This window comes from Glycine soja, chromosome 15 (genome assembly GCF_004193775.1).
Source record: "Glycine soja cultivar W05 chromosome 15, ASM419377v2, whole genome shotgun sequence".
Taxonomy (NCBI): domain Eukaryota; kingdom Viridiplantae; phylum Streptophyta; class Magnoliopsida; order Fabales; family Fabaceae; genus Glycine; species Glycine soja.
The window spans coordinates 17,723,314-17,733,679 of record NC_041016.1 but is presented as its reverse complement, the minus strand read 5'-3'; the positions used below and the strand labels follow the sequence as shown (position 1 = coordinate 17,733,679).

The 10,366-nt window shown below is 38.8% G+C and overlaps 1 protein-coding gene across 1 annotated transcript; it reads right to left on the bottom strand.

Moving 5' to 3' along the window:
• Window positions 1–9,245: 9,245 nt before the first annotated feature.
• On the bottom strand, window positions 9,246–9,908 carry LOC114385913. The gene has a single exon (XM_028345945.1). It carries the CDS (start codon window positions 9,906–9,908, stop codon window positions 9,246–9,248), a length of 663 nt encoding a protein of 220 aa, XP_028201746.1.
• Between the last annotated feature and the right edge of the window lie 458 nt (window positions 9,909–10,366).

Sequence of the window (10,366 nt, the reverse complement as noted above, 5' to 3'; positions counted from 1 at the left end):
TAGGTACTTTCATAAAACTATATATCAAAGTAGGTGGTTTTGAAAACTATTTACCAAAGATGGATGATTTTGACTTTTGACATCGGTTGTAATTATAATTGATGTAGAAAAGTGACTTTCTATACCGATTATAACCATAAACGATGTAGAAAATCACTTTTATAATTACAATCAATGTCAAAAGTCAAAATCACCCATCTTTGATAAATAGTTTTTGAAACCACTTAGTTTGGTATATAGTTTTACGAAACTATTTAGTTTGGTAAAAAAAAGTCAAAAAGGAGTGATATCATCTACTTCAAGTGAAAGAAGCCAAGACATAAAAGTTGAGTGTCTTAAGCATCAAAAGAAGTGACACTTATGAAAAAAGAATAAGAGTCTCATAGCTACATGGGAAGATCTTGACAACAATAGTAGTAGTAGTAGTAGCTCACACAATGAACAACCCAACATTTTTCTAATGGTAAATATAAACGATAAAGTTAAGATAAAATCTTGTGTTGAGTTTGATAGTTCATCTTATTCTTCTTCATATGAAGACGATATCACCTATGGTGTTTTACTTCAAAGTTCTTGTATGATTTCTTTACAATGTAAAAATACAAAGAAAAATATAAACAAGTTGTTTGTGAAAATGTCTCACTAAAGAAATCAAATGAGATTTTAGAAGAGAAAATCAAGACTCAAGAAGAAAGTTTAGAACAAACCAAGAACTCTGATAAGAAGAAGGAATCGTTTAGAGTTGCAAAACTAAGACAAAGTTGTTTGTCTTACTAGAGACTTTGCCAAATTTTTGGAAAGTTCTAACACATTAACAATGCTTTTGAAAAATCAACATCCACATGATGAATCTAGTTTCGGCTTGGGTAAAGAGGCATCATCTTCTTTTGGTTCTGAGTCTAACACAACTCTATGTAACTTCTGTGGTAAAATTGGACATCTCGTGTTTAGTTGCATCCATAAGAAGAGATATAGAGTTAGCAAGACTAAGCGTACTAATGTGTAAAGATCCTAAAAGATTTGGGTATCAAAATCTTAAATTATTCCTATTGCAGATATCCTTGGTAGGAAAAAGGCAAGGTTTAAGCTGGTACCTAAACAATTGGTGCTTATGACACATGATAAGGGAAAGATCTATGTTCCTAGACCTAAAAACACTTGAAGGAGGATCTATCACCTTTAAAGGGATAGGTAAATGATACATTGTTGGTAAGGCCAAAATTAATAAGCCTCTTCTACCCACCATAGATAACATCTTACGTGTTGAAGGACTCAAATATAATTTGTTGAGCATAAGTGATTTTTGTGATGGTGGTTAAATTATCTTCAACAGAGACACATGTTTAGTTAAGATAGATGATGACAGAACCCTCTTTATTGATAAAAGACATAACAATCTCTATGAGATCAATATAGTAGATCTAAGAAAACAGAAGAGATCATGTCTTATTTCTAGCTGATTTGGAATAGGCCTTGCAAAAGATGAGATTCCAAAAGTTAAAAAAGAATCCAACTAAGTGCGCTTTGGGGGTATCAATTGGAAACTTCTTAGGATTTCTAGTTCATCAATAAGGGTTCAAAGTTGACAAGAACAAGGCCAAAGCCTTTTTGGAAGCAAGACCACTTTGAGATAAGAAATAAATGCAAAGCTTAATTGGGAAGATTGTTAACCATTTGGCAAGTGTACCAAATGTCCAAGTAGTAAAGACTCTGAAGTCCTAGTGTCGATTTCCACAGGGACTTTGTTTTGTACTTGTGTCAGATAATTTCCAATTTATAAAAGGAAAAGATAAGATGAGGTATAAAAGATGAATTTAAAAGAACAATAACTAAATAATAGATATTAATAGAAAACAAAAGAAAATAATAGGGAATTCAATGAGATGGGAATGTTAGGACCTAGCATGTCTTATTTGCCTAAGATGTATTATTTGATATTTTTCTCTATCAATTAGGTGAATTTTTCCTACCCACATCTATTAGAATACTTGCCCCTGATGTCTCACGATGATAAGCCTATCTTACCTATCTATCTCCCAAATGTCTTTGCAAAGATTCAATAGATAAAATGCATGAAGTTCTAATTCTAGATGCTTGCTTTGATGCATGGGCATAATGCAATCACTCTATGTCTAGCAATGATTTTATTAAGATACTCCTTCCTTTTAGTTCTATTAGAAATTACTCTCTGTCAAGTGACTAATCCCTAAAATTGATGCATGTAAAACCTTCCTTGTATTTCTATTAAGGATTACCCTCTATCGAGCACCTAACCCCCAAAGATGATGCAAGGATGAATGATACATGAAATTAAAAGTAAGAAAGGATAATAGGAAAGAAAACACATGTTTGCATTGATAGATATGAAGTATACAATACATCTTTTGACTTTTTAGGCTTGTCAGACCCTAACTAAGGGTTTAGTCTCTCATAGCCATAAGGGGTCTTACACTTGAAAAGGGGTTTAGAAACTGATGGAAAATAATGAAAGAGAATAAAGAATTCTCTAAGGAAGAGTTCTTAGGCTTTGAGTGTGTATTAGAGTGCTCTAAGGCTCGGTGTATCTTTTCTCCTTGATTTAACTCTCTTTTTATAGTTGCTGGAGTGGACTTGGGCATGCGTACTCACGCTTAGCATGCGCTACTCACTTAGCGCAGGTGCCTGTATTCGCGCTTAGCATGTCTTTTTCTCGCTTAGCGCCAATGTTTGTTTTCGCACTGAGCACGTCTTGGGCTGAGCCTTTTTTCAAATTTTTGCTATTTTCTTCATCTTTTAGGCTTTTAATCCCTCCTTTTCATATCTGCACGCCATGAATAGGTAAACATCAATTCTTAACAATTAAGTATAAATAACTGCTAAATAAACAATTTTAAGGATATTTCCATTATATTTTTAGTATAAAAATAGCTTATATTTAACAGTTAACAAAATCCCCCAAATTAAAAACTTTGCATGTCTTCAAGAAAAAATTTAAAATGAGAGGAGGCTCTGAATACTCTAACACTTTCAATAGCTGTAATTTTTTCAAATTCCCTTAGCTAGACCTTCTTGCATTTGCCATGATCTTGCAATGAAAGCATAAACAAACATTGAGATAGAATTGGTCAATAGCAGAAATTAGGTCGGCTTGCCTCACTTTTCCTCATAAGGCTTTAGTGTTTCTCTTTATGCACAAGTGTCTTGGATGAGTGTTTAAAATTCCATGACTTGTAATTAATATTTCCAGTTTTGCACTTCATCTCAGTTAAAGTTATCCTGCTTACACTTGGTGGATCACTAAGGACTTTTATTGGCTTGTAAGGTGGCATGGCTAATCAAAGAAATTATGATTTTTCTGGAATTTCAAAAATTAGGGTTATAAGAGAGCATTTATCCTAGAAAATATCCACTTATTCAACGTAGGCTTATTTGTTTATTAGCCTCAATTTATTGTTCTAACATCATTTATGGCACTTATTTATTTTCTGCCCTTATTCTTCTTCTTTTATTTTTGGGAAGATACTTTGGGCTTACAAGCTTTTTGAGGGTGCCTTATTGTGTGTTGTTTTACCTTCCTGAGACAATCCTTACCCTAACCCTCCCCCAAATTAGGGGCATAACATGACTAGAGACCCTTATGCTCTCTTAAACCCTAAAATAAGGTAAGAGATATCTCAGAAAATAGGCTTAGGGGTTTTTATAAAATCATAATTATCATTTTTAGCTCAAATAAGGTGCAAGGGGTAAATTTTTATCAAAAGTTTGTTGTTTGGCTAAGTGGCTGAAAATAAAAAGAAACAAGGCCTTGATCGTTTCCACCTCATTTAATTAATCTAACAGTCTGAGAATGATGCAAAATCAGGAAATTAAAAACAGGCATTCTCTCACAAGTAAGTTTAACACAACTCACCAGGACAAGACTAAGTTGTTGGCTTACCCTACCATGATTTCTTTCAAACAGGCTAACCTTTTTTCTCTTTGTTGCGATTTATACTCCATTACTTGAACTGATGCTTGCCTTCATGGAACCATCATTTTCACAAAATTGGTATGCATCATTTCAAGTGTTTGAGTCCTTTTAGAAAAAGCCTTAGAAATAGTGACTTCATAAATATCGTGCAATTATTTGGAAGAAAAAAAATAAAATAAAACTAAAGATATAATGCCTGAATTTAAATATCATTTATTTACAGACCAAGTTCATTAAAAATAAAACAAAAATAAATTTTTACATCTTCAACCCAAGTCTGGCCATGGGCCCCAAATCAGCAGCTGCCAAATCTGCCATGATGTCATCCCCTACTCCGGCCTCAATAGTCTCTCTGACCTCAGAGGGCTTATCCCCCCCATCAGTAGAAGGCTGGACACCTGGCCAAGCAACTTACTGGATGAAGGCCTTTGGGTTGGCAGTGACGGGTTCATCGCCAGGTGTACAGAGAGTTTGTGAAGACCCTAAACAATGATATGTTAGCCCTGGTAGATGGATTGAAGCATCTGACTATGGAGGTTGTGCCGAGGTGGGGCGTCTGGTGTTGCGGCTCTGGCTCGGGCACGACAGGGCCCTGGGAAGGTGATGGACAAGTCAATGTGGTTCCAACAGTTTTTCTTTATGAAGGCCAAGTTAATCACAGGGCTTAGTGACTCAAAGGTCAAGGTGTCAGAAACGACCCCCTGAGCGTCACACAGTGTTGTGATCAATGTCGGGAACCCCAACCAAGAAGTGTTGGACTAGGCGATCTACGTGATTTGTCATGAAATAAAGCTGCCCAGGTCCATGTCCATCTTCATGACTAAGTCATAAATTAGTCTTGCCCTATCGACATTAAGATCAGAAGAGTGAGAGGTAAGGGCGAGATTAAAATAAGAAAGTACGCTCCATGTCTGAGTGAGCATAGTCAGATCCTTTTACAACACCTTCCATGGTGCCCCATCGGTGTTCAAGATGAATCCTCCTCCAGGTGTGCTTAATGCTGCCATGATGGCCTGATGATCTGGGTACGTGTGCAGGTACTGGGAGTACGCTGGATATTCTTCTCCATCAACAAGGATGACGGGGCATCAAAGAAATCATTAATGGCCTCTCCGTCAAATGATAACATGCCCCCGCACCTTGCAATAGTTTGGAGCATCATCCTCTGGGTCATAGATGTTGGAGTAGAATTCTTTGACCAAAGCAACGTCTATCTACTTTTCTGGGAGCCTAGTGAGTACCCGGTGCCACTGCTTCTGTTGGAGCTCTCTGTAAAATTCATCAAACATGCTTGCGGAGAGCTCTATGTTCCTTTCCAGTAAAATGTTCCAGAGGTGAATGTTGTCTTGATATCGGTGCCAGGCTATCTTTGTAGTGAAGTGGGAGGAATCCTAGTTGGATTCCCCTCCTTGAGTGGGCACTGATCGTCGTTTCCGTGAGGCCATCTGAAAAAATGAAAATAAGACTGGGTTTAGTAAAAATAGGGGTGCAAATAGTAAAATAGTTAAATAAATACAATAAAATAACAAAACAACGAAAAATTTGGCCTTAAGCCACTAGTGCACGCATAGTCTTGATGCCTCTGCTGCAGTCTCGTTTAGCATGAGCTATGCACTAAGCGAGTTTATCCTTCTTCATGAGCACGCTACTGCTCGCTTAGCACGCTTGGCCATATTCTTCTGTTGCAATGAACTCACTTAGCGTGTAGGGTCGTGCTTAGCGAGTTCATTCCAAAACTTTTGCTTTTCTTCTCTAGATTGTTTGTTCTCACTAAGCCTAATGCAAGGCTTAGTGAGTTGGTACCTACAAAAAAATGTAGTAACAATAGACAAAATTAGTTTACCTTTAGTAACCACGGAGTTAATGAGAGCGAATCTAAGTGAGAAGAGAAGGAGTGATGAGTGAGAGGAGAGAAAGGTGAGACAAGAAAGGAAAAGGTGAAGAATGTTTGTGAAAAGGAAATAAAAAGGAGAAGAGGGTGGAATTGGGAGGGTTGGACAGTTCCGAAAACTGTCAGCAGTTATGGCACTTGTGCTTAGCGAGCAGAAGCCGCTAAGCACACCAAAGGTGACGCCCCTTGGTATTTTCTCCAAAATTTGAATTACCTGTGCGCTTAGTGAGGATGCCTCGCTTAGCGTATGTGTCATCAGCTAGGCACTGAGCACGCAGATGTGCGCTTAGCACAATAGCTTTGTCAGCCTAAACATTTTTTTGCTTCATGCACCCATAAAATCAATATATACAACTGCTGGGCTTTTTTTCTTCAACAAATGAAAAATAGAAATTAACAAAAATGCTGGGTTGCCTCCCATTAAGCGCTTAATTTATCATCTTTAGCTAGACATTGTTCTTCATTTTATGGATCGTTCAAGTAGACAACGCTTGTTAATCTTTCTAACTGGCCTCCTTTATAAATTTTTAAGTATTGTCCATTGACGATCCGTCTTTTCTCAGGGGTGCCTGTCGTAGGGTCCACCAATTCCACAACTTCATGGGGTCTTGCTTCTTTGATCACGAAAGGCCCTGACCACTTTGACTTCAGCTTTCCTGAAAATAACCTGAGTCTGGAATTGAAGAGCAACACTTGTTGACCTGGCTAGAAGTTCTGTTTTTGTAGCTTCTTGTCATGATACACCTTTATCTTTTGCTCATAAATCTTGGATGATTCATAGGCATTCATCCTCATTTCTTCTAACTCCAGCAATTGTAACTTCATATTATCTCCAAATGCAGCCTCATCAAAGTTAAGCAGTTTGAGGGCCTAATAGGCTTTGTGCTCCAACTCCACCAGTAGGTGGCATGCTTTCCCAAAGACCAGCTGAAATGGTGACAGGCCTATGGGAGTCTTGAACACAGTTCTATAAGCCCATAGAGTGTCATCTAGCTTCAAAGCCCAATCCTTTCTTGAAGATGCAATAGTTTTCTCCAGGATTCACTTTAGCTCTCTATTTCAAATTTCTGCCTGGCCATTTGTCTAGGGATGATAAGGTGTGGCCACCTTATGTCTGACATTGTAATGCTCTAGAATCTTCTTCAGTTGTGCATTGCAGAAGTGTGTTCCCCCATCACTGATTAGGGCTCATGGTACTCCAAAACAGGAAAAAAATGTTTTTCTTTAAGAATTTTATCACTACCCTGGCATCATTCTTGGGAATGGTTATGGCTTCCACCCACTTAGACATGTAATCAACAACTACTAGGATATAGATATTCCCGTATGAAGATGGGAAAGGCCCCACAAAGTCAATCCCCAACAGTCAAAGATTTCTACGTCCATTATATTTTGTAGAGGCATCCCATTCCTTTTGGAAATCCCCCCTGTTATCTAGCATTTGTCACAGCGACGCACATAATCATGGCGTGTCTTTGAAAATTGAGGGCTAAAAGAAACCTGCTTGTAGAACCTTTGTTGATGTCCTATCTCTGCGATGGTAACTGCCATATGGTGAACTATGGCAGTGCCAAAGGATGCTCTGTGCTTCCTCCATTATAACACACCTCCTCAGTAGATTGACTGCTTCTAACTTGAACAAATGTGGATCATCCCATACATAAAAATAGGCATCATGTAGAAATTTCTTCTGTTGACTCCAACTAAGCTCTTCAAGAATGATTCATGTGGCTTTGTAGTTGGCCACATCAGCAAACCAAGGTCTAGTGGTGGCTTATAAGAGGAACTCATCTGGAAATTCTCTCTTCACCTTCAATTCTTCTTTAGTTACTTCTTCATTCTTCAACCGGGAGAGGTGGTCAGCCACCACATTCTCGGATCCCTTCTTATCCTTGATGGTTGTATCAAATTATTGTATAAGTAGGACCCATCTAATCAGCCTTGGTTTTGAATTTGCTTTGGTGAAAAGGTGCCTGATGGCAACATGATCAGTGAAAATCACTACCTTTGACCCCACCAAGTATGGCATGAATTTTTCTAAGGCAAAGACAATAGTTAGCATTTCCTTCTCTGTAGTGGCATAATTCATTTGTGCTTCATCAAGAACTTTGCTAACATAATAAATGGCATAGAATGTCTTATCTTGCCTTTGTCATAGGATTGTGCCCATTGCATAATCACTAGCATCGCACGTCAGTTCAAATTCTTTACTCCAATCAGGTGTGATCATCATTAGGGAGGTCGTGAGCTTGTCTTTCAAGGTCTGGAAGGCCACTGAACATTCATCATCAAATTTGAAAACAACATCTTTGTTCAGCAAATTTCTCAACGGTCTTGTAATTTTGGAGAAATCTTTGATGAATCTCCTATAGAACCTTGCATGTCCTAGGAAGCTCCTAATGCCTTTAACATGATGGTGGTGGAAACTTCTCAATGACATCAATCTTGGCCAAGTCTACCTAAATCCCTCGGGCCAAAATTTTGTGGCCCAAGACTATGTCTTCTCAAACCATGAAATGACACTTCTCCTAGTTCAAAACTAGGTTTGTTTCCACACATATTTGTAGCATCATCTCCAAGTTCTTCAAGTAGCATTCAATGAGGGCCCAAATACCAAGAAGTCATCTATGAATACCTCGACACTTTTCTCCACCATATCTATAAAAAGGGCCAACATGCACCTCTGAAATGTGGCAGATGCATTACATAACCCAAATGACATCTGTTTGTAAGCAAAGATGCCAAAAGGGCATGTGAAGGTCGTCTTCTCCTGATCCTTGGGGTCCACCACAATCTGATTGTATCCAAAGTATCCATCCAAGAAGTAGTAATAAGCATATCTTGCAAGCCTCTCCAACATCTGGTCCATGAAAGGCAAAGGAAAATGGTTTTTCCTTGTGGCTTCGTTGAGCTTGCGGTAATCGATGCACATTCTCCAGTCAGTGGTAGTCCTTGTTGAGATTAGGTCATTCTTTTCATTCTGAATGACTATAATGCCTTTTTTCTTTGGTACCACTTGGACTGGGCTTACCCAAGGACTGTCGAAAATGGGGTAGATAAGCCCAACCTCTAGGAGCTTAAGCACCTCTTTCTACACCTCTTCCTTCATTGATGGGTTGAGCCTTCTCTGGGGCTGTCTGACTGGTCTATAGACTTCTTCCATCATTATTTTGTACATGCAATAGGCAGGGTTGATTCCTTTAAGATTTGATATGTGTCATCCAATTGCTACCTTGTGTTTCTTGAGGACATCTACCAACCCCGTTTTCTTCTTCATTTGTTTCATTTGTTAGCTCATTTTGATCACCACAGGCTTGATCTTGTTCTCCTCCAAGAACACATACTTTAGGTGGTTGGGTAGGATCTTCAGCTCCACCTTGGTCTTCTTGGATGGACTCCCGCTTTTCAATTCTTCAAAATTGGTCCCCCCCCTGCAAGAATGTTTTCTTCACGATCTAAGTCTTCTAAACAAGCCCTTAGATCTTTTTCCTCTTCGCTTGTTAGACAATCCACAACATTGATCAAAGCTTTCTCCAGTGAAGTCTGTGTGGTTTGAAGAGCAACGATGTCTTCTTTATCGACCTCCTCCACCTTGAAGCACCTCCTATCTTCCCCTAGGTATTTAATTGCTTCGAAAAGGTTGAAGGTTACTTTTTGGTCATCGACGTTCATTTCCAGATTGTCATTCCCCATATCTACTACGCAGTTGGCAGTCAGCATGAAGGGTCTTCCTAGGATAAAAGAAATCCCTGCATCTTCTTCTATGTCCATGATGACAAAATCCACTGGGAAAGTAAAGTGGCAGACTTTGACGAGGACATCTTCTACTACCTTGTACAGTTTGTGATTGATCAAGTTGATGATTGCCCCTAAGTCAATGAGAGCCTTGCCTACTGACTCATTCCCTATGGTGCAAGGGATTGTCATGCTCCCGGGGTCTTTAAATTTCTTGGGCAGCTTCCTCTGTATTACTACACTACAGTTGCCTCCCATCACAATGTTTTCATTGTCAATGTACTTCTCCTTCTTGGTGAAGATGTCCTTTATGAATTTGGTGTAGAGAGGCATCTACTGCAAGGCTTCCCCAAATGGCATAGTTATCTCAAACCCATTGAATATCTCCAAGAAATGCTTGAAGTAGCGCTCCTTATTCTTCTTTAATGGCACTAAAGGATATGAGAGCTCCTTTAGAGGGGTTGATGGCTCTTCTTTCCTAGCCTCTCGGGCTAGTTGGCTTTTGGTCTTAAAGGTTAAGACCTTCTTCTCTTCTTCTTTCTCTTTTTCCTCTTTCTTTCCTCTTTGTTTGCCCTTCCTTCCTCAGACTGGTCTTCTTCAGCTTTCTCTTCTTCTCCTTACGTTCTCCTCTGGCTTCTAGTCAACACCGCCTTGCATTCCTCCTTCGGGTTTTTCTCTGTGTTGGCTCTAAAGCTGCTAGTGGGTCTTTCAACCATTTGTTTGGATAATTGTCCCACTTGTATCTCTAGGTTCTTGATGGATGATTATGTGCTCCTATAGTTTGACATGGA